At 45.4% G+C, this 22,850-nt stretch overlaps 6 protein-coding genes across 6 annotated transcripts; 2 read left to right on the top strand and 4 right to left on the bottom strand.

Moving 5' to 3' along the window:
* Positions 1-892: 892 nt before the first annotated feature.
* On the bottom strand, positions 893-3,428 carry LOC111075714 (sodium-coupled monocarboxylate transporter 2). Its single transcript, XM_022369178.2, has 7 exons — positions 2,943-3,428; positions 2,746-2,863; positions 2,618-2,685; positions 2,384-2,535; positions 2,186-2,326; positions 1,631-2,114; positions 893-1,563 (listed from the first exon to the last, which is right to left on the bottom strand). The coding sequence occupies exons 1-7, from the start codon at positions 3,330-3,332 to the stop codon at positions 1,132-1,134; spliced, it is 1,785 nt and encodes a 594-aa protein (XP_022224870.2). The 5' UTR covers positions 3,333-3,428; the 3' UTR covers positions 893-1,131.
* Positions 3,429-5,270: 1,842 nt separating this feature from the next.
* Positions 5,271-6,721, bottom strand: LOC111075744 (putative glycine-rich cell wall structural protein 1). The gene is given in 3 exon segments (XM_022369218.2): positions 5,271-6,088; positions 6,091-6,522; positions 6,621-6,721. Coding segments are annotated over 3 exon segments (636 nt in total). The 5' UTR covers positions 6,639-6,721; the 3' UTR covers positions 5,271-5,902.
* A 4,422-nt stretch (positions 6,722-11,143) lies between these two features.
* On the bottom strand, positions 11,144-11,756 carry LOC111075751 (cytochrome c oxidase subunit 7A, mitochondrial). Its single transcript, XM_022369225.2, has 2 exons — positions 11,647-11,756; positions 11,144-11,589 (listed from the first exon to the last, which is right to left on the bottom strand). The coding sequence occupies exons 1-2, from the start codon at positions 11,674-11,676 to the stop codon at positions 11,314-11,316; spliced, it is 306 nt and encodes a 101-aa protein (XP_022224917.2). The 5' UTR covers positions 11,677-11,756; the 3' UTR covers positions 11,144-11,313.
* A 539-nt stretch (positions 11,757-12,295) lies between these two features.
* Positions 12,296-14,168, top strand: LOC111075710 (uncharacterized protein F21D5.5). The gene has a single exon (XM_022369173.2). The coding sequence runs from the start codon at positions 12,375-12,377 to the stop codon at positions 13,956-13,958; it is 1,584 nt and encodes a 527-aa protein (XP_022224865.2). The 5' UTR covers positions 12,296-12,374; the 3' UTR covers positions 13,959-14,168.
* On the bottom strand, positions 13,940-14,747 carry LOC111075711 (ADP-ribosylation factor-like protein 2). The gene is made up of 3 exons (XM_022369174.2): positions 14,580-14,747; positions 14,167-14,521; positions 13,940-14,105 (listed from the first exon to the last, which is right to left on the bottom strand). Exons 1-3 carry the CDS (start codon positions 14,642-14,644, stop codon positions 13,971-13,973), a joined length of 555 nt encoding a protein of 184 aa, XP_022224866.1. The 5' UTR covers positions 14,645-14,747; the 3' UTR covers positions 13,940-13,970.
* Positions 14,748-16,555: 1,808 nt separating this feature from the next.
* On the top strand, positions 16,556-17,052 carry LOC111075716 (cytochrome c oxidase subunit 7A, mitochondrial). Its single transcript, XM_022369180.2, has 2 exons — positions 16,556-16,637; positions 16,778-17,052. Exons 1-2 carry the CDS (start codon positions 16,620-16,622, stop codon positions 17,030-17,032), a joined length of 273 nt encoding a protein of 90 aa, XP_022224872.1. The 5' UTR covers positions 16,556-16,619; the 3' UTR covers positions 17,033-17,052.
* The last annotated feature ends 5,798 nt before the right edge of the window (positions 17,053-22,850 follow it).

Raw genomic sequence — 22,850 nt, 5'->3', positions numbered from 1 at the left:
TCAGTATATACATTTTTGAGCTTATAATTTTTTAGAATTTTAAAACTTAAAAAAAAAGTTGTAATTTAACATTTTTTTGCTACATCTGTTATCCACATCTACATGTAATATGTAGATTATACATGTACCATTTATATTCTAAATCTCCTCCGCTGAACGCGGCAGAGTGTGCGAGCGAGAAAGAGAATGAGTGGTTGGTTTCTTGCTGGAGGGGGCGGCGGAAGCAACAAAAAATTAATTTCTTCATTCTGGCTATAATTATGATCCGATCTGATTCAGATTCGGCAATCTGGTAGATATGGGCATTCTCGACGATACTGCGTTTTTAGTTTTATCGTATATTTTAAATTGTGCCTGCCACAGATTTTCGTCCTTTGTGGGGGCGTTATACGGGTATACCCCTTAACACTTATTTGAGTACGGGGAAAAAAAACGAAAAGTGTGTGAAGGATAAGAGTATCTGCATTCGAATTTCAAGTGCAACATAATGATGATGATCTTTTCTTTTATAATTATCTTTAGACTGTGAACAGATCTACACTCTACACATTTTTTAGAGCGAATAGCCTTCCCCAAACTACTTTATTTGCCTGCCAAAACTTTCCGTTTCAGTTGTTTTTGTGTAAATTCCATTTTTTTGACAGAGATGCGTGGGGGGGTTGGGCGCGTGGCTGTTGTTATACGACCCTTCCAGCTGGTGTGTAAAGATCTTAACACTCTTGGCCCATTCCGAGCCAGATGTTTGCTATTTGCCAGCGATAAGAGCTTTAGCAGGCGCCACAATTTATGGCTGTGACTCGGCTCTTCTGTGGATTAATGACTGATATATTTACCCGATGTATCGCCTGTACCCTCAGGCGCACTGTGCTCTAATTCTACATTGAAGTTGAGGTTTGTGCTTGTTCTGCGGTTTATATTTAGAAGCTGTCGCTGTCCAAAGATTGTGGCCAAAGAGCCCCCAGACAATAGTGATATAGCCTTTTATTCAGATAAGCAATTCTTGATGTTCAGCTGCAGACAGATCCGATCTAGATAGAATGGGATCGCACTGGAGACCACTGAACACAGCCACAGCACTCATACCGGTTAATATCTTATATCTTTACAATGCCTAACATAAGCATATCATCCTCAGGCCTTCTCGGGCTTCTCGCTCTTCAGCTCGTGCAGCTCATCCGCTTGCGCCAGTTCGTAGGAAACGAAAGGCTGCACCACCGGCGACAGGAGCTTGGGATCCAGCTTGGCATCGGCCCGCTGCTTGAGGATGTAGCTGAGCGGCACAGCCACCAGCCACGTGATGATGAAGCCCACCACCACGTACCAGTTGAAGGACAGATCCAGGATACTGAATCCCTTTTCAGTTTGGCTGTGGGCTGCTGCTGCCGTTGTGGCTGCCTGCCTGAGGGGGGAGGCTGTGGTGGTGGCATTCAGGGACAGGAACGGGGACACCGCCGGGCAGTTGTCGATGCGTGTGGGCAAGGGGTCGTAGTGGTTGCGGCCCCAGCTGAAGATCACAATGGAGGCCATGCAGGCAATGCTGGAAATGACTCCAATCAGGGCCGCCTAAGAGGAGATTCTATTAGTGTTATCCAACTCCAAAAACACTTCCCTTTTCTTTCCGGAGACTCACCTTGCCGTGGGCACGTGGCACGAGCATGCCCAGCAAAAAGACCGCACATGTGGCGCCAAAACTAACGCCTCCGATCGAGTAGATCACCTGCAGAATGGAGTTGAACTGCTCCACAGCGATGCCGCCGAGGACGCAGTAGATGCCGGAGAAGAGCACAAACAGCTTCATGATCACGTTCGCCCTGTGCTCCGTGTGCCGGATGAAGGGTTTGATGTAATCGAAATAGACCACGCCACCGAGAGAATTAATGCTGGCCGAGAGCGTGCTGAGGGCGGCGCTAAACACGCACGAGATGAACACGCCGGGCATGCCGCGCAGATGGCCGACGGTGTCCTGCACGAAATACGGCACCATTTTGTCCACTTTGGTGACGTGGCCCGACTGAATGGGATCGCAGTCGTGGAAGCGCGAGAAGATCACGATGCCCGTGAAGCAGTTGAAGAACATGATGATCACAAAGCCAAAGCCAAAGATCACCAGCGACCTGGTTGGAGCCAACAACGATGATGATGAGAGTCTGCTGGTGCCCCATGGATATATCCACTCCACACTTACCTTCTGGCGTGCTTCAGCGAGGGCAGGGAGACGATGCGCTGGACGCAGCTCTGGTTGAGACCCACATAGCCCGTCCACATGATTGTGGCCGAGGAGAAGACGTTCCAGATGGTGGATCGTGAGGTCAAATCCAGGTTGAAGCTGCAAAGACACGAGATTGAGACGCCTTGTTGGGTGAGCCCCTTGGGCGGAACCTACTTGACGTCCAGACGACCGCCCTCACCGGCAATGCGAAAGACTTCGGATAGGCCACCCACACGCGAGGCACCAAGCGTGCCAACCAAAACGACGGAGACGACCATAATGGCCGCTTGAATAACATCCGTCCAGACGACAGCCTTGATGCCACCCTGGGGGAAAGTGCAGCAGAAGAATGGAGATGGATGGATGGATGGATGGATGGGAAGGGCAAGTGGCTTAATGGCTACTCACAAACATGGTGTAGAAGACACAGATGCCACAGACGATGCCATTGATGATGTGCACGTTGTAGCCCGTCACTGCGGGGAAAAGCATTATGCGGTTGGGTGTATAAAATGAACCGAAGAGCTGCAACTTACCCTGGGAGAAGGCCAGCGAGGGCAGGAAAATGAAGATGGGCAGCATGAAGAACATGGTCAATATAAAGATGAAGGTCTGCAGCACGCGCACCCTCCTGTCGAAGCGCAACTCCAGATACTGCGGCCACAAATGATTAACAATTAACAAAACTGAATCCAGACAGCCAGACAGCCAGACATGGCAGGGCGGCACTCACCTCGTAACAGTTGGTGATGTTGTTGTTGTAGAAGACGGGAATGATCACGTAGTTGAGGATGGGCACCACCACCACCATGCAGACGACATTGAAGAACCAATTGACGCCAAAGCCGTACATCTCGCCCGGTATGGTCATAATGGAAATGGCCGAGAGCTGGCTGGCCACCAGAGAAATGGCAATCGGTATGGTCTTCATGCGCTTGCCGCCCATCAGGTACTCCTCGGTGGTGTCCTCGCCCTTGGCGAAGAAACCAAAGTACACCCCAATGCCAGCTGAGATGCTCAGCATCAGGGAAAAGACCACGTAATCCGTAGAGTTGAACTGAAACTGAGAGTCGGGCGTGACCCCGGCGGCTGCCTGGATCGAGGCATTCAACGCAGCTGACATTTTCAAAGGATACGCTCGGCGATGCAGGAAACTCGGATCTCTGGTGGATGCACTTTCCGACTCCGGCGGAAAATCGCGTTTGAGCGCATCACGCCGTACTGCCGATCTTTATATAAACTTTTCGGCCCGATGGCGGTTTTATCTCCAGAATTGCCAGTTCAAAATAAGCATTATCTATTGACGGCTCTCTTACGACAACTCTGGGTCTTATCTGAGATTATGGGGGATTTCCAACGCTGATCTTAGGACCCCCGCTTGTCAATGCTCTCTCACTCTCTCTCCCTCTGTCTCTCTGGCGAAACCCTGACATGGCAGACTCCTACGACTCTGGATTATCTGAGATAACGGAAGCAGCAGCCGCGAGCCAACTCATTCATTGTTTTCACTGTCATCCCAACACTGTACGAGCACTGGGTAAGCAAACCCGGGAGACATAACCGCTGAAGCTGCCCAGTCATCATCAGATTGCAAAGTCGCCCCTGCCATTTTATAGGGCACCTATTATTTCCTTCATTCAGATAACAATCATCTTCTTCATCTTTTTTTTTAACCATAAAGCCGAAAATTGTCTTCCTTCTGAAGCCCAACAATTGTGTCACTTATGCTAATTATTATCTCTTTCAAACCACTTTGTTTGTGGGCTTGGAGGAGTCTCTAATGTGGCTGCTTATCACGCCTATAAAATGAGACATAAATTCTATATTACTCGCGTATATCGGCATTGGATCGTGGCAATGTCAAAGTCGAATAAAAGATATTCGTGCTTGCTTCCTGATAGCTTTCCTGATAGCTGTAGCTAAGGAAAATTAGTGGATTGGTAGATAGGGGATCATAAATAAATAAATAAATAAGTAAATCCTGATATTCTGTATCCCCTTTGACCTACAAAAACTAGGCACGAAAAGAGACAAGTGGAATTACATGGTATAACAATTTATGAACATGCACAAAAATTGTATAATTGTCTTTATAACAAATTTCTCTGTCGCACTCCAACATAATCACATAATCAGTTAGACAGAAACTCTGTACATTTCTGTGTGTCTGTCTGTCTGTCTGTCTGTGGCTCTTACGAGTATGCCGTAATCTCTGCATTCCACAGCACACTGTTGGAGCCGCTTAGTTGCAGCTACTGTTGCATCCATTGCATTTGCTGCTTCATTTGCTGCTCGTCTGCCTGTGCCTCGTTTTCGGATGCACTCAACAGAGCTCAAACGGCAAAAGATGGCCATAGATGGAGTGGCCTGGCCTGGCCTGGCCTGGCCACCGCGGCACGCAGTCAATTGGGAAATGTTAATGATGTTGAATGTGGGTAAAGTGACTGCAGCTTCAGACGGCTTCAAACGGCTCCAACTTTTGTTTCGGACTGTAATAGTTGATGTCCATCGGCGACCCCATCCAATCGTTATCCACATTTCCCCCTACCCCCCGGGGCTGCATTTTGACCCAGTCTCTCGACTGCATCTGTCGCAATCTTCGCGTAATGAGCGCCTCTCCACGTCGAGCACTTGCACGATGATGAGCGTGCTCCACAAGTGCCGCAGCAGTACGGCAGCGGCGGCGGAGAGGCGGCTGTCGAATTGAAAAAAAGTGAAAGGATTTCTGAAGATGCTTGTTTGGTACGAGTATTTGACGTAAGGCCGGCCAGTGACAATTCGGTTTGATATTTTGAACCGCAATGCGAGTGAATATCGATGGCCCAAAAAAAGCGAGTTTAATTGGATTTAATTGTCATCTTCAAGTGTTTCAAAGCTGTACAATAAATAATGTGCACAATTCTGCATCTTTATGGATATGACGACAGATCTAAGCCTGATTTAAGGAGAAGCTTTTGCGCTTCTTTGGAGTAGAACAAACTTCTCTTGCCATGCGAAACTTCTTTGCCAAATAAACCCCCGAAAAGAGTAAAAAGATCATCAAAATTTTAACGGTGACAAAATTTACTATTTTTTTTATTATTTTCATATTTTTTTTTGTTGTTTCTTTGTTTGTTTCATATAAAATAAAAACACTTACGAGCTAATAATGCGTTATAACACTGTCTGGGGTGTTGATGGTTTTTTCTTTTTCATTATTTTGTTTTCTTCTGTTTTGTTTTGTTTCCATTCATGTTGGTTCTGGGGGCCTTCGTTTTCAGCTTCTCCTTCTTGAGTTTTGTGTGTGTGTTTTGTTTTGTTTTGTTTTGTTGTGGGGTGTAGTGAGAAAACTATGTACAAAGGTTCCAAAAGGAAAGGTGAAAACGAATGAATCCACTTTGTTTGGGGGGAGTGCCCCAAATTCGAGTCGGGGGATAGACAGGGCTTGAGAATTACAGTCGCTGAGGTTGGGGGGTTCGGGGATCGGGATCATCCACATCACTAGTCGAACTATGTGTTCCAGGTTCAAGGATACCCACATATGCATCCTGTTGATTCCAATTGCTGTTCCTGTTCCTGTTGGTTCTGGTGCTGGTGCTGTTTCGTGTCGGGATTCGGTTGCGGTATCGTCGTCGTTGTCGGTTAAGTGTCGTCCATTCCGTCGGTATTCATTTTTGGCAGCGCAATTTGAGTTTGGGATGTGAGTCTCTGGATTTAGAAGGGCGAGCCATAGCTGCCGCTGGGCCTCGACGGAGCACCATACGAACCGGATGGGCCGCTTGGGTAGCCACCACCGCCGCCGCCACCGCCTCCCTGCTGGGTGCTCTGCTGGGCGAACTGGGCAACCTGGATGGCCTGACGCACACCCTCAAGATCGATGCCGACCACACGACCACCGCCGCCGCCCCTCCGTTGGGCGCGCCGTAGCTGCTCGAGGGAGGAGCACCATAGCTGCTCGAGGGAGGAGCACCATAGCTGCTCGATGGAGGACCGCTAGGATAGCCACCGCCGCCGCCTCCACCACCGCCTCCACCGCCGCCGCCGCCCTGCTTGCTCTCCTCATTCAGGAGGATCTGACGCACCTGCTCCAACAGCTGGGGATCAACATTCTGGCCCTCGGATGTCTGGAAGCCACCGCTGACGGCCTGGAAGCCACCGCCGCCGCCGCCACCACCACCGCCGCCACCGCCGAACGAGGAGCCACCTTGGTATCCACCGCCGCCGCCACCACCACCGCCGCCGCCACCACCACCGCCGCCGCCGCCTCCACGGGGATAGTTGTAGCCCGAGGGGGGCTCCGCAGCGGCCAGGGCAGCCAGGGCGAACACTAAGAACTGCAATGGTAATGCAAGGGTAATTATAATCCAATTGATCCATCATCCGCTTGGTCGGTCCACTGGCACTGCCACCGGCATCCTTTGATCCTACTTACCACTGAGAAGGAGTTCATAGCCACGAGTTGTGTGTGTGTTGTGGGGGAGAGAAGTGAAGTAAAATGATAAAGTAAATTTAGTTGCTTTCGAGTGGGAAACCAGCGACTGAATGCATCTCGAATGCCCCGACGGGCCCTCTTTATACCCATCCATCGTTGTCGTTGTCGCTGTTGTCGTGCTCTTCGTTTCGGCTATCTTCGGCAACATCATTATCACCGACACTCGCACACTCGTGGGGGGTACCTTCATCTTCAACTGGTTTTGGGGGCAGAAGACGGCGCCAAGCTCCAACTCCAACTTCCATCTTCATAGTCCCCAGTCCCCAGTGCGCACAGTGCCCAGTGCTCCGATGCATTTGTTTTTGTGCTTCTCACAATAAAACAAAATTTCCAAATGGCAAAACAAAAAATAAGAAAAATAAAGGAAAATACAAGAAAATGTCGCTAACGATTTTGGTATTTGAAATTTTCTTAGCCAACATCCCGGCCAACATCAACATCGAGACATCGTCGAGCCATCGTTGGGTTGACTTGCGACATAGCCCCTGGACCAGGAAGTGATATTTTTTCCCATCGCCAATCGCGATTGATCTGTAGGGTAAATAACCTGACTGACTACGGCACCCAGCAGCAGGACCCATGCCATGCCGATCGTCTCCTCACAATGCTTAAATTATTTAATATTTTTCCATTGAAGGACGGCGCTCCTTTGGTTCCCATAATTTCAGATTTCCCGTTGCCCAATGGCAATTCAAATTACAAATTCAATTGTCTTCCAATTCTCCCCAAAAGAAAAGAAAAGTGAGGATGGATCTGCATGCATGAGTACAAACCACGAGCATGTGCATCATACAATACATCAGCTTCAGCACAGCGATTACGAAATGTACTGGGAACACACAAAGAAAGAGAAGATGGCTATAATACATATAATCTGGCAGTGGAGCAGAGCAGTAGGGCTCTGGCACGACGGCACTGGGCATATAATTAATGTTTCCCAAGGAGTTTACACACACACACACAGCAGTGACAGTGTGAAGCCAAAGCTGCCACAAAAATAAGTTTAAAGACCTCAAACAAATGCAAATTTTCGCTCTCACTCGCATTGCGCGTCGTGCGGGCGGGCGTCAAATGAGTCACAAATGAGAGCCAAGCGGCTGATTATGCAACCTCCAGATGTGACCTCCAAATGAAACCAGAAATCTGTGAATTCTTGCAGAAGTGAAAGAAGTATCCACGGATCGCAACACTGTGCTTATTATGTCAGCAGATGCACCTGTCTGTGAACTCTCCGAAAGACTCCAAAAGCTATAAAATCAGCTGAAAATGAGACTGAATCAAACTGGCAGTAAATTCAAGTAAATGAAGTTTATCTACCAACGCATCTGCCTCTTTCCCTTCATGCTCTTATGAATGTACTTTCGAACAGCTGTAACCGAAGACGATGCGTTGCGTTTTGGTCGAAAAGAAAAAACCGGCAATAGTAGCTTTTAATCCTCCTCCTCTGAAGCGTTGGCTGCGGATGCGGGCCATTGAAGCATTCATTTCATGATCCAAAGTGAAGGACTTTGCAACGTGCCTTGCCTCGTTGCGTGGCCGGTGAGCGATCTGCAATTAGAGTTGGGGGGCAACAACGAGATGAAAGTCAACACTTAACACTCAACGGCAGCACCAGCAGCAGCAGCGGCAGCACCAGCAGCACCATCAGCAGACACGGCACGGCACAGTCGCTAAATCATTTTCGTGTCTTGGTCTGTTTTGATCAGCTGTGGCAGTGTCCGGTACGGGTACTGTGTCATTCGAGCCGTTCATTTGGTTTATTGTGGCCTGTCTTAACACAAAGAAGAAGACGAAGATGAAGGTCTCCTCCTCCCCCCAGCCCCCAGCCACCAGCTGATGTCGTAATTCACTTATTTTTTGTCGGTTCATGTAATTGGAGTAACAGTTGTAAGGTCGCATTCGCATTCGCATTGGAAGACAGGTTCCAGGGATGCTTTCCCACCATTCCTGGACCACACTCTAGATACCATTTACCCCTGAACCATTAGCGCGATTTTGCCTATCATTCGATTCGCTTCTGTGTCTATTTTCACTCGCGCTTTTTTTGCAACTTTAATGAACCTCAACCTCTTTGTTATACTCGAAGGCATATCTGAACAAATCCATCATGAACACGTCGTCTACTAGGTCAGCGGCAGACATCAGCCGACCAGCAGACAGCAGACATCAGACCGATGGATTTGGCTTTGGCGATGGTTTGCTATTTTCTGTTTTCCCAGCTTTTTGGCTCAAACAGAAACTCATTATGCGTGCGTAATTGTTATGACACTGTAATTGGGGCGGGCCAACCAGAAAAAAAAAAGTAAATAAATAAAAACCAAATCCAAACAAAAGCTGACAATAGACAATTGCCGGGCAGACGCGCATAAAATTTTCAAATCAAAATCGATGCGAATATTGCAATGCTTTTACTTGTAGAGCATACAAAATTAATGGGTATTTGCTAAGATTTGACTTGGATTTTGATTATGTCTCGATTCCGATACTCGTCTCATCATGACGATGTGCGTTTAATGGCATGCGTATGCGCAATATCAGCCAATTGCAGTTGCATTCTCTGTGTTTCTGATATCTTCAGGTGCATGCATCGTTGTCCATTTGAACATGCTAATCGACACACCGAATGCCTTTGTGCAGCTGTGCACAAAAAAGATTCATGATCCATGATTAATGCTAAAGAGGAGGGCCATTTTTCATAGATGTGTACGATGAGGAGTACCAAAAAAAAAAAATGATTATTCAAGCCTATTGATGGCAGAGAGAATCCGGAGAGTATGACAAAAGTGTAATTGCTGACTGTGATGAAGATGAGTGCGCAAAATGTTTGGTACCTCTCCTCACCCCACCTCACACATCCCAGTTACATAAGGCGCCAACGCAGAAGAGTCCACCGCGAAGCAATGGCAGTAGCAACAGCAATAGCCAAAGCAACAACCTCATCGTCATCCGCAGACATGTCCACAGTCACAGCAACAGCTACAGCCACAGCCACAGGCCACAGCTGAGCCAAAGCTGATGATCATCAGAGGCACCGTCTCCTATGGGCCACCGCCACCACCAACCATTGCCTCCACTCCTCTGGATGTCTCGCCACCATGGGCCAAGTGACGCTTCTGTCGTTTCCTCGAAAAAGACGAAAACAAGTTTTGGTGTGTGTGTCCAACGGCAGCGTGTGCTCCTAGCTTTATGTAAGTCAAGCGCGGAGACCGAGACCAACCATCCAGCGGCATGCAGCGGGCAGATGAGTAGACGGACGACGACGGCGGCGGTGGTGGCGGAGAAATTGCAATGCATATGCAATGCGAACCGAAAACTAGGCAAAAAACCGAAACGAGACACAAGAAAAGATGCAACATGGAAAAGCTGCAGTTGAATGGGAAATTGCCGCGACACGTTTTTTCGCCAAATGTCTGGAGTCGATGCTGGTGACCGGTCGTTGGTCGTCGGTCGGTGGTTGGGTTGGTGGTTGGGTGTCGATGACGATGCCAGTGTCTGAGTTTGTTTTCCGCCTAAAAAGAGAAACATGTCCAAACATGGGATGGGTGGGGTGGCGGGGATGGCAGGATGGCTTGGCTGCTGCTGCAGTTCTGCGAGCCAACTTTAGCCTTTCGGGGTGCTAACCAAATGGTTAGCTCAGCTTATGCAAAGCTCCTCAGCTGTTCCATTCGTGGGCCTTGTGCAACACCTCGCAGACACTGGCAGACGGACCCCTGACCAGTTGTGATCCACTCGCCACTTAGATGCCCCCCCTCCCCATTCATTCTCAAGGCGCCCCCATCGACAGCCGGGCCAAAAGTAAAAGTTTAAATGTGCAGCCAGCGGGGGGAACAATTGGATGGATGGATATCCATACGTATATCGAAAATCGAAGTCGGTGGCACCACCACGCAGCCCGTGGGGTGCGCTGCTTGCTCATTTGGCTACAGTAATTATGCCACGATTTTGCATGGCCAGGTCTCATCTTTTTTTCTGGCCATGGAGAAGCCCCCCGTCTATTGTCCAACTATTTCGGTGTTTCTTCTTTCTTGTTTGGCAAATGCGTAAAGTGGCAAAGCAGAAAATATAAATGTTTTTACGAGAGGGGGTCTAAATGAGTTAATTAGGTTTTGCTGTGGAGTGCGGCCAGCGAGAGGTCTTAAGTCCGAGTGTTGCTTGGCCATGGCACAGCCAATGAGGAGTAGGGGGGGCAATGGAGCGGAAGGAAGGAAGATAAATAAACATATGTATATGCACGCAAAATTAATACTTTCACGCCCGCAGAAGAGTTTTCTTAAGGGTGGGAAAGCCCCCTCATCTCAAACATTTTTCAAAATAATTTTACAGTTTTCCTGAGTGAAAATTGTTCAACTGTCAATTCGACACACATTGACATTCTACATGTAAATTTTGAAACGCTACATTACTCACTGGCGCCGCTACAACTATCTGCAAATCTATCGATATAGAGCCGCGAAGGCAGGTAATTTTAATCGAAATCAAATTGGTTTATTTTGTCCGGGGAAGGTCACATAGAAGTTGTGCAGGAAACGGATTTGTCTGTTCGATTTAGTATCACATTTTTTGATTGATATGTATGATGTGTATGTTGTGTATGGTGTGTGTGTGTACTGTGTACATGGAGGGGTAATATGCTTTAATTGTATATTATGTATCCAAGCCACAGCCAGACATCGCCCAAGATGCCAATGATGGCCAGCACCCAAGTCAGCCTATAAAGAATGTTGTCCATGGGGCCGCCCTTGAGGAACACCGGCTTTCCATTGTTCTCCTGATATTTCCTCTGCAACTTTGCTATCTTCGGCGAGAGCTTTCCTTTCTTCTTCTGAGCCTGCATCAACAAAGAAGAAGTTTGAAACAGCCGCGGGGTCGCGAACAGCGGAGACAGCACTTGGGACCGCCGGAACAACGGCTGTCCAGAATACAAATATTAAATATATACGATAAATTTTAATTTATATTTACTTACGCTTAAGGAAGTCAACAAATTTCTTTGCATTTTGTTGAATAAAATTTTTTTAGACTTGTTCGAATGAGATATTGTTTGCTTCTGAAAGCGAGCTGATAAGTTTGGGATCGCCTGTGAATTATATACTGAACAGCCTACTTTATCTAGGAATTTGATTTTGATATTTAAATAAAACCGCCGAGTCAGGAAATTAAATTCACAGTGATGATTTTCAATTGTCGTCTTCTTGGTGGTCTCAAGGTGTGACCTTTTTTGTTTGATCCTTCATATGTAAGCAATCCAATAAAAAGGGAGTTACAAAAATTAACCAATCTTGTAGAAAATTGATTCATCAATCGGATAAAATTATAAGTTAAGTGCTAGGAGTTCTAGGTACTTGGTAATGTTAAGCCGAATATCAAAATCGAGGAATATGATTTCCAATCATCGACAAAGAACGATTAACCCAATGTCGACCAAGGGGCATTTAATACTCCCACGAAATTTATGAAACTTGAACTATTTTTACGCATATTAGAAAGATATCATGCTCATTTTCGTGAGCTATGTAAGTAATGAGGTAAGAGGGATCTACACGAAGAATTTACAAACATTATTTTCCGCGGCTTAACTCAAGTTTGTCACTTCTTTAATAAAGGGGGTCTTAAGTGGTTAAGCCGATAAATCCGCGGTTGTGACTAAATTTCGCAAAAGAATGTTCAAATTTGTTATTTTAAAGAATCTGCTATATGTCTCTGGCTAAATACCTAAATCGATCGGTGGGGATGGGTGGCATAGAGGCTATGTCCAGGACCTGCACCCTCAGGCCCACGGAGGCCGAGCACAGCGCCATACGTTTGTCTGCGGGCGAGAATTTTGTGGGACGCAGCAAGGAAACCGGCATTCGGGACTCGCGCTGCTCCAAGCAGCAGCTTCGGCTGCACGTGGATACCAAGAGTTGTGGCATTACCCTGAAGGTTCTGGGCATGAACCCTTGCGGCATCAACGGAGTGATGGTTATGCAGCACACGGAATGCGAGCTGAAACATGGGGATCTGGTGGAACTTGTCTATGGCCGGCACAGCTACGAAGTAGTATTCAGCCCTCCGCCACCTGTTGAATCTACCGAGTCCGTCACAGAGGAGAACGTTCTAGACGCAATCGCATCTGCAGCCACTGCTGAGGAGAAATGGGCTTCGGTGTCGAATGGAAAATTGGTAATCTACACCAGCGCTGGAGTCGTGGCCTCGGCGAAAATTGCCGGCTACGATATGGATGGCACCATTATAAAGACAAAGTCGGGCAATGTATTCCCCAAGACCACTGACGACTGGCAGATCATCTTTCCGGAGGTGCCAGAGAAACTCAAGAACTTGCACAAAGATGGCTTCAAGATCTGTTTCTTCACGAACCAGGCGGGCATTGCTCGCGGCAAGGTGTCGCTGGATGACTTCAAGGTGAAGATAAAGCTAATAGTTAAGAGGTTGGCTGTACCCATCCAAGTATTCATAGCAGTGGGCGGTGGCTACTACCGTAAGCCGCTGCCCGGCATGTGGGAGCATCTCGAGAACGAAATGAACGACGGAGTGGCCATACAGCTGGATCGTAGCTTCTTTGTTGGCGACGCCGCTGGCAGACCCGAAGTGGGCAAGGGAGCGACCAAGCAGCGCAAGGATCACTCGCTGGCCGACCGACTCTTCGCCTCCAACATTGGACTCTCGTTCTACACCCCAGAAGTACATTTCCTGGGCAAGCGATTGGAGCAGTGGAACAAACCCGACTTTGATCCCACCTGCGTGCACGATCAGATCCCCCAGTTTGAGCCAAATGATGTCCAGTTTGACGAGGACGCGTGCGAAATGGTCATCATGGTAGGCCTGCCCGGGTCTGGGAAGAGTCACTTCTGTGCCGAGGTGCTGCGGACACGGGGCTATGAAATCGTCAATGCAGACACTCTGGGCAGTACGCAATCCTGTCTGAATAGCTGCAAGCGCTTGCTGAGCTCTGGAAAATCATGTGTGGTGGACAATACCAATGTGGATGCAGCATCCCGCAAGAAGTTCCTTGCCCTGGCTGGCGAACTGAATGTGCCCTGTCGCTGCTTTGTGATGAACGTGTCCACGGCTCAGGTTAAGCACAATATTGCCTTTCGCGAGCTCCTGGAAACGCCACACTCGCAAATCAGCGACATGGTCTTCAACATGATGAAGAAGAAGTACAAGGACCCGTCGCTCGACGAAGGCTTCGCCACCATACACAGAGTGAATTTTGTGCCGCAGTTTGCCGACGAGAAGGAAAAGAGGCTGTACAAGTTGTATTTGGTGGAAAAGTAAAACGATTCCGCTTTAATCTAATGTGAATATTCGCTTGGCAATATCTCCAATGAGCCAGTCCATGGAGCTAAGCAGCTTCTCCCCAGTCACAGCGCTCACGCCAACCACCAGCCAGTGGTGGGTGGTGATGTCATCCAAATGTAGTATCTAAAAATTAAGCCCCATTCATAATGTTAATAAATAATGTTAAATACTGACTATTTCTCACCTCTTTGATTTCATTCGAGTTGAGGGCCCCGGGCAGATCCTGTTTGTTGCACAGCACCAGCAAGGTGGCTCCGGCCAGGCGTTCCTCCTCGAGCAGCACCTCCAGCTCCTGTCGGCACGAGTCCAGGCGCATCCGATCGGCACTGTCCACCACCCACACCAGGCCATCTGTGCACTCAAAGTAGTTGCGCCAGTAGGAGCGCAGGGAGCGCTGACCGCCCACATCCCACATGTTCAGGGTGTAGCCATTGTGCTCCAGAGTCTTGATATTGAAGCCCAGAGTGGGCGAGATAGTGTCTATGGACTCGCCATTGAATCGCTTCAAAATGGTTGTTTTTCCTGCATTGTCCAAGCCGCTGGAAAACACCACAACAATGAATCACAAACTGCCAAAGAATATGCATTAAGACTCACAGCAGCAAAATGCGCATCTCCTTCTCCTTCTGTCGCATCTTTTTTAATACTGTGAGAAAGCCCATGACGACTCCTGTGAGATGTGATAGCCTAAAAACTGTAAATTAACTGTAAAATCAGCAGCTGCTTTAGTTTATGTTTTATTTTAAAATCAATTTAATTTCCGTGTGAATGTCGATTATCGATGAATGAATTAGAAACATTGTTGTGCAACTTTGGCACGGAATGAGCAACAATCTGAATACCTTGGGAAAATGGATATTATGGACTTGAGATATTGTTTGTAATTTCAGGCTCCAATTAATGCCGAAACTAGTCTGTTTTGTCTGTTCTGTCTCTTTTTTAAAGACATCAACGAAATTTTGTAGCTCACGGGTACCAATAATAGGTATCAGAACCGGGATAAATGTATATATATATAAAACAAAACTTATGCATTAATAGGTAAACAACATTTCAATCTAGGATAAAATCATTTCAATGGAGCTTGGAACAAAACATTTAACATCAATTAAAAGAAATAAGGTATACAAAAATCCATACGCATAGAAGAAACTCGGTTGACCAGCAACATGTGACGTCACATTTAGTCAACATTTACGTTTTATGCTTTGGCCGTTTTTGTTTGAACCTTAACATGTAAATAATCCAATAAAAAGGACTTCTGAAAACTTGCCAATCTCTTAAAAAATGTATGTATCTATCGGATAAAATTATTTGTTTGGGGTTGAGAGGGCCAACTAGCTAGTAATATTAAACGGAATAGAGGAATACCTACGCATCTTGTCGTATCTTTCAGAATACTTACGGTATATTATTTAATCAAGTTCCAATTTATTTTTTAATATATTAAGATACTTTTGAAAATGACCGCCAAACTCCATTAATCGTACAAAAATATCGATATTATTCGCTCTCAAAACGTGGTGGTTTTTCAAAATTTGCTCCTTTTCAGAGGTTTTCGTGGTGACTTTTCGTGGTGTGAGAAACATGTATCTTACGGGAACTTGTATGGAATGACGCAACAATGAATCTTCATACATTTGATTTGTATGGGAAAAAATTCAGCAACATGTGGAAATGAATTAGCAGCATTGTTCTGCAACCTTGGATCGGAATGAGCAACAATCTGCATACCTTGGGAAAATGGATATTATAGAGTAGAGATATTGTTGGTAATTTCATACTCAAATTAATACAGAAACTACTCAGTCTCTTATTAAAAGACATCTACGAAATTTTGTAGCTCATAGGTACCAATAATAGGTATCAGAACCGGGATAAATGTATTTATAAAACACAAAACATATGCGTAGATAGGTAAAAAATAACTCAATCTAACAAAAATGCAATATTAATGTTTTAAAGCAGCCTGAAACAACAAATTTAACATCAATTAAAGGAAATAAGGTATACAAAATTCTATACGCATAAAAGAAACTTAGTTGACCAGCAACAATGACGTTACATTTAGTCAACACTTACGTTTTATGCTTTGGCCGTTTTGGTTTGAACCCTATTATCTAAGCAATCCCATTAAAAATAGTTCTGAAAACTAGCCAATCCTTAACAAATTGGATAAAACTATTGGTTTATGGCTTAGAGGGCCAACTAGCTGGTAATATTAAACGGAATATCAAAATCGAGGAATATCATGTCAAAAAATATCATGGTATGGCAGCCCGCAGCAACTACGAATTGCACAAGTCTGGCAACGCCACAAAACGACGCCACATTCGTTTTAAGTTGTTTTTGTTTGAACCTTAATAAGTAAATAATCCAATTAAAAGGACTTCTGAAAACTTTTCAATCTTGTAGAAAATTTATGTATCTATCGGATAAAATTATTTGTTTAGTGTTGAGAGGGCCAACTAGCTAGTAATATTAAACGGAATATCAACTATCGAAACTATCGCAAAGCCATCGATAGTAGAGGCTAGCTGTAAAATATCGATACTATCGATAGCGCCCTCGATGGTTTGACACTTCGCCCAGAAAAACTATAAAAAACTATAAAAATATAAAAATATCCTCAGCAAAATGTTGAACCTGTCGAGAGTGAGTAACATTTAGCGACTGTAGATAGCCCACTGGCATTGCTGGATTGCATGGAACATGCTTCCATGGCCGTGGGAAAATATGGTTACGTAAGGCCGCTGGAGCTTCATGAACTAACCGCAAACATTTTTCTTACGCAGGCCGTTGTCCGCAGCTTTGCCACCACCTCGAGCCGCCGCTCCACCGCTGTCGGCAAGGAGCAGATCGAGAAGGGCTACTTCGAGATTCGCAAGGTGCAGGAGCACTTCCAGAAGAAGGACGGCAAGCCCGTCTTCCTCAAGGGCTCCGCTGTCGACAATGTGCTGTACCGCCTCACCGTGGCCCTGGCCCTGGTTGGAATTGGTGGCATGACCAAGCTCTTCTACGACCTGAGCGTGCCCAAGAAGGAGGAATAGGAGTAATCAACCTCTTAGTTAAGCCATTAACCAACAGCAAAAATCCGCAATCCAGCCCCCGTACCACATTTGTTTTGCAGTGTAGTTGCCTTGTATTTCCCCTCTTTTGATTGTGTGAGTGTTGCCTACATTTCTGATATCGAATTCAATAATTGAAATAGCCTTTATCTCCTGCAGAGCTGAACCCGCAATACCTGGAACTCCTACGCCCCAGAACGTTGTTTTGTGTTAGAATTAACTAAGTTTTGATGTGTAACCGAACATTCGCAAGAGCATTTAAAGCGTGGAAATATAAGAACCTGGCTGTAAAGTAATGAAATTTCATGTGTCTCAATGTGGCTTCTGCCTGGGTCCAGGAAAGCCATGTTCCCAACTTCCCTCTTTTAATATTTGCATTGACATTAAGTAAACGAACAGCCGCCGTTCTCTTTCGATGCCCCGATCCCAGCGGGGCCTGCAGCAGTGGGGGAGGTGCATCGGGAACGGCCAAGCAGCCTGTTTTATAAATCAAAGGGCGGCAACTCGGCGCGTTGCCATTGGCATGGAAATGCATTTTAAATCGAGCGAATCATGTTGCGCTTTAACACAACACACAAACCCGAGTCGCGGCCCAGCCAGCCCGCTGCATGTTTATTAATACTCGCCGCAGGGGAAGAGGAGTGAGAGAAAGAGCGAGAGGCGGCGGAGTGCAGTTCAGTGCTGCAAAATATGCAATTCAAGGCAGTTTTTTTCATTAGTTATTTCTCCATAAACACTTAAATAAAACTAAAGCATTAAAAATTAAGAAAACATCCGCTGCTTTATGAATTTTCCTTTGCATTTTCACACACAGCCATACATTGGTACAGTGCGTTGCGAAAATATTAAACAAATTTAGTATTTGATTATTTTGATAGAATACTTCGGGTGGAACTTGGTCCATAAATCCACAATATGCTTGGAAATCTTCGAAATGTTCAGTTTTGGTCTCAGACCTCTGCTTGGCACTGCCGAAACGCACTGTCTTCCCATCCGTGGGTGTGAAGCAACAACTACAACATTCTCTCTTCAGTTTTTCCCGTGTTGGTTTGCTATTCAGCCGTTACGGCCCATTTGAATTTCGAGATGTGCGCGCGAAACGAAACGCATAAAATGGGCACCCAGCGAGTTTACCGTTAACACATTTGGAACCGGCAGACACAGACCCCTCCGCGTAGGTGGCTAAGTGGAAGAACTACTGCATCCACCACATCTCGTGATCTATTTCCACTGTAACCCTTTTTAGCCCTGAATCGCCCCCCTATGACTTCATTACATTTTCGGGGAGTAGTTCCAAAAAGAACAAGATATTTTTGGTGTTTTTTAATTAAAGTTTCGTTTGCCCCCGAAGAGAACAGTGTGATGCACATGTCGCAAACTTATTATATTTCATAGACTGTGAAAAATTTAAATGAACAGAGAATGCCAAACGCTCCCTTGGCCCGGGTCCCCGGCTCCACGGTTCTGGTCGGGTCCGGACTCCGGAGTAACTGCAACTGGGTGCAGCACAATCGTTCCACATGACTGCCCACAGCCAAATTACAATAATAACTCAAAAAGCATAGAAGATGCCAAGCTAAATGCTCTTCTCCTCCTTTGCCAAAAACAATATGGAAAGCCAAAACCAAATCGGGTAAGGGAATCGAGGGCCCTGGCAGGGCAGGGCAGGGCAGGCCGGGAATCAGATGCGGATGCGTGTAGAATTAAGAATCGAAAAATGTGTTTCATTAAATGTTATTTATAGTCGGCAATTTTATGCATTTAAAGCGCGTCTATCAACGGCAGCATCTGAGGAGCCATGCGGAAACGGCACCGACGCCATATTGAAAATAAAATGCGGCTCTCTCGTTTGAAGCGAAGGGTGGTGGTGTGATCCAGGGATAGTTGGAGAACGAGAGAGACAACGAGAGAGATTCCGATTATAATCGTAGAGCTCCATGAAGCCATAGTGATCCCAATAGACCCCAAACTTTCACCTTTCCAATTCCTTTGTTTGATGTTTGCCTTTTGCTTTCGCTTTTTGTTTTCACCATTTCCTAGATGAATTTTTAGATGCAGTTCACGTGAAATATGGCCGGGTCCTGGTCTGTGGATGGATGCCAGGGTCCCGTCCCAGTGGCTGGCTGTATGAGCTGCCGGTCCGTAGCAGCCGCAGCCACAAATCAGAATGCCGTTGAAGCGTTCAAGTGCAACGAGCATGAAGGGAACTCGCTGCCTTCGTCCCCAACCTACCCCCAACTTCATCTCTACACATACATACATCCCATATCCATATCCATCTGCATCTCCGTCTCCGTCTCTGATTGTCGTTGTCGGCAAATCTCGGCAACTTTCAGATGAGCCACCGCTGAGTGAGCATCATCAACGTTTCGTCAGTTTGTCGCTGTCTGCGCCCTGCTATATGTATGTGCGTACTCGAAGTACACTCCGCCAGTAGCCAAACCTTTGGGTGATTTTTTTTATGATTTTGATTTTTTTTGTGTGTGTTTACCAACGAAACCCGTTTGGCCTGTTAACACTTCGATTACAGCTCAACTCTTTCCTTCTGTACTGGGTGAGGGGGAGGGGGGCGGACGGACGGACGGACGGACGGACGGACGCTCGCTACGGACACGGTCGCCGGGCACTTTGGGTGGTCCACGGTTCCCGTCCGGTCGGACTATTAGTTAAATTTTGATTTATTTGTACTTCAATTAGTCGTTGTACAAATCTGTTTATTTATTTGCTTTTAATTATTGTTAGAAACCACAAAGCCGTGCCACTGCCCCAGCCGCTGCCTCTGCCGCGGGTCGGCTCTTTATGGTGTGTCTCTTCGTCTCCTGCCTGACCGAAGAAGGTTTTTAATTAGCACCAACAATATAATTCACAAAATTCAAGCCATCATCAAACACCCGAGGATTTCTTCAAATGTTAATGGAATCCCACAAATGATTCAAATGCAAACAGAGTTTTGTCTTTCAAAATAATCCAACGATGGGGCAAACAAAATGCATATGCCAGTATAATATTTCTTATTCAATTTGCAAATCTGAAATACCTAAAAAACCTAGACGCATATTCAGAAAAAAATCCAACTTAAAATTCCAGCAGATTTTAATTGTATTGTGGAAATATCTTCTGTTAAGTAAATAGAATATTTGTATTTAAATTTTATTTGCGTCTGGAAAGACTAATAAAAGTGTAAATACCTGAGTATCAGCATCTATGCAAAACAATAATCGAGTAATCATATTTTGATATAGTTCTGCATCCATGGCTGCATTTGTGGGGCCTTCTGGTAGCACAAACAAACAAAAACAGATTGCATGCCTTGCCGGAAAATGCCGGAATATATAACAATGAAAATTTATAAACCATAACGGACTCGACCCCAGTCCCGGTCTCAGTCCCGCTCCCACTCCCCCGTTCCAGTTCCAGCTCCTGGGGAATCAGGCGTGAAAGAGATGCGCCGACAAACCGAAACCCGAACAGAGCAGAAACACATGTCCAGGTCGAGCATGGAGGATGGTTGGTTGAGGATGGCATGGGAAGTCTTTGGTCAGCCCCGCGTACGGCACCACCGGATTGGGAACAGCTTCATCTTCGGGGCTCGTTAGCAGTGACCGTGTGCGAGCGATCGTGTGGGATGTGGGATCAGGTGACAGGTTGGCTGCGGTATGTTGCCTCTCAAGTGAGCCGGGTATACGTTTACACCAATAATTCATCGTCAACTGCAGTTGCATCGATCCGTGTTGCGTCCTTCCCTCTAGAGCTGCGAGGGCACAGGACTCAAGTGCTTACATAATCACGTGTTGATGCTGTCCAAGATCTACGAGTGTGCCTGCTCTTTTTGGAGTGCCGCTGCCGTAGACAATTTGACGCTTCCGTCCCTTCGAAGTTCGAACTGCGTACGGTTCACACCCATCTGGCCGTAATATTATGCAAGTCCTCCCGCCGCTGCCCGCCGCTGCCTGCCGCTGGATGTGTCAATTTTATAGCGCATTTGCCACTTTCTGACATTTGATGCTGCTTCTGGCACTTGGCCTGCTGCTCCTCGGACTGCTCTCCCACCCCCCATCCTCGCACCCTTGGCTCTTTTGTTATCTCAAGTGGCATATTCTCCTTCGACTGTTGTTACACAACGCAGAAATCCAACAAGAATGGTGGGCTACATATATAGGATTCGATGCGCGCATATTTTTTATACCCTTGCGATCGTTTTTTAACTTTCGAAAAATATGATCCAATTGCAGCTACTATAACCCATAGTTTAATTTCATTTATGTTGATTTGGCTATATCGAATCGGCTGTATTGAAATTGAATTATGATTCACATAGCATGATCTCGGCTATGCTTCCTGCTCCGAGCTCCCAACATCTGGTTAAACTCATAGTACCCTCGGAAAGTGTACTACAAAAAAAAAAAACTGATGCAGAAGAGGCGAAGAGAAAGAGACATAAGTAAATACAGAGGGAGAAAGAGAAAGAGACAGAGTGAGGCAGAGAGAAAAACGCATAATATTCATTTGTTATGCTTGTCATTTGTCACTGGGCTGGTGCCGGCAACTTCAAAGCCTGTCACCCAATTTGTTAAACGCAGAGACAATTTTGTCATCGTCTTCTCTCCCAACTCTCTCGCCCCCACATCGTTCCGAGCTCCCACTGACACTGTTTTGCGCCGAAGCTTTGGCCGCAAGATCTCCTGGGGTAGAGGAGAGATCTCTTAGCTTTTCGCATGTGGCCAATTATTTTGTAACTTGATAAATGCTCAATATCCATTCCATTGCCATTACTGGAATTTGTGTTGCGATACAGTATGAAATTATACTACATATAATCCGAAATTCGTAGTATGTATATTCTTAAATACTTAACTCATTCCAAAACAATGACTTGGCCTCTATTTATTAAAGGACACAAAAATCGTTTATACTCACGAAAATGTTAAATTAAATATTAAAAAATGCTGTGATTAAATATAATTAATTTTGATTTAAACATTAAATTGAATTAAAAATTATTTTTAATACGACCCATATTATATTTAAATATAAAATACTTAAAGATAAATAATAAAACATTAAGTTTGTAGAAATGTATTTAATTTAAATATGAAAATATTTATTTAAAATATGAAATATATTTATTTCAAATATAAAAATATTTATTTTAAATATAAAAATATTTATTTTAAATATAAAATATACTTATTTTAAATATGAATACATTTATTTTTATTTATTTTTTATTTTAGTATTAAATCATTTTATTTTTACAATTTCCCATCTCGGTGACAATATTTTGCAATATATTTTAAATCTGAGTTTAATTATTCGATTCTCAAGGTCTTTTTCCCGTATATTTTTGTAGTTTTTCTCAATTAATTTTCGAGTTAAATTTCTTAAAGAATTAATATTTGCAATGAAAGCTAACTTTTTTTTGCAGATACTTCCACCAAGATGTATGTGATACAATCATGAGACGATAGGCTGTGGCCTAATATACGAAAACCACTTCAATATATCCATGAAAATATAAAAATATTCAGAATGGCGGTCGTCAAAATCAAAAATCCCTATAGATCGTTGAGCAAACAGCACAGTGAGAGAGTGAGAGAGAGAAAGAGCGAGCGGAGAGAGGCTAGTAGTGGGAGAGAGAGAAACAAATTGGATTTGCAACAAAAGGTATGAGCAGGTAAGCGTAAGGAGGCGTGTCCAAAGAATCAGTGTGTGTGTCTGCATACGTGAGGCGAATCCACACAAAGGCAGCAAAACAACTCTCTCAGAGACGCTGCAAGTGTATTTGAAAGTGCAAAAAGTT

This window comes from Drosophila obscura, unplaced genomic scaffold (assembly GCF_018151105.1).
Source record: "Drosophila obscura isolate BZ-5 IFL unplaced genomic scaffold, ASM1815110v1 contig_150, whole genome shotgun sequence".
NCBI lineage: Eukaryota > Metazoa > Arthropoda > Insecta > Diptera > Drosophilidae > Drosophila > Drosophila obscura.
Note: the sequence above shows the minus strand (reverse complement) of the source record. Positions and strands in the feature narration are given on the sequence as shown.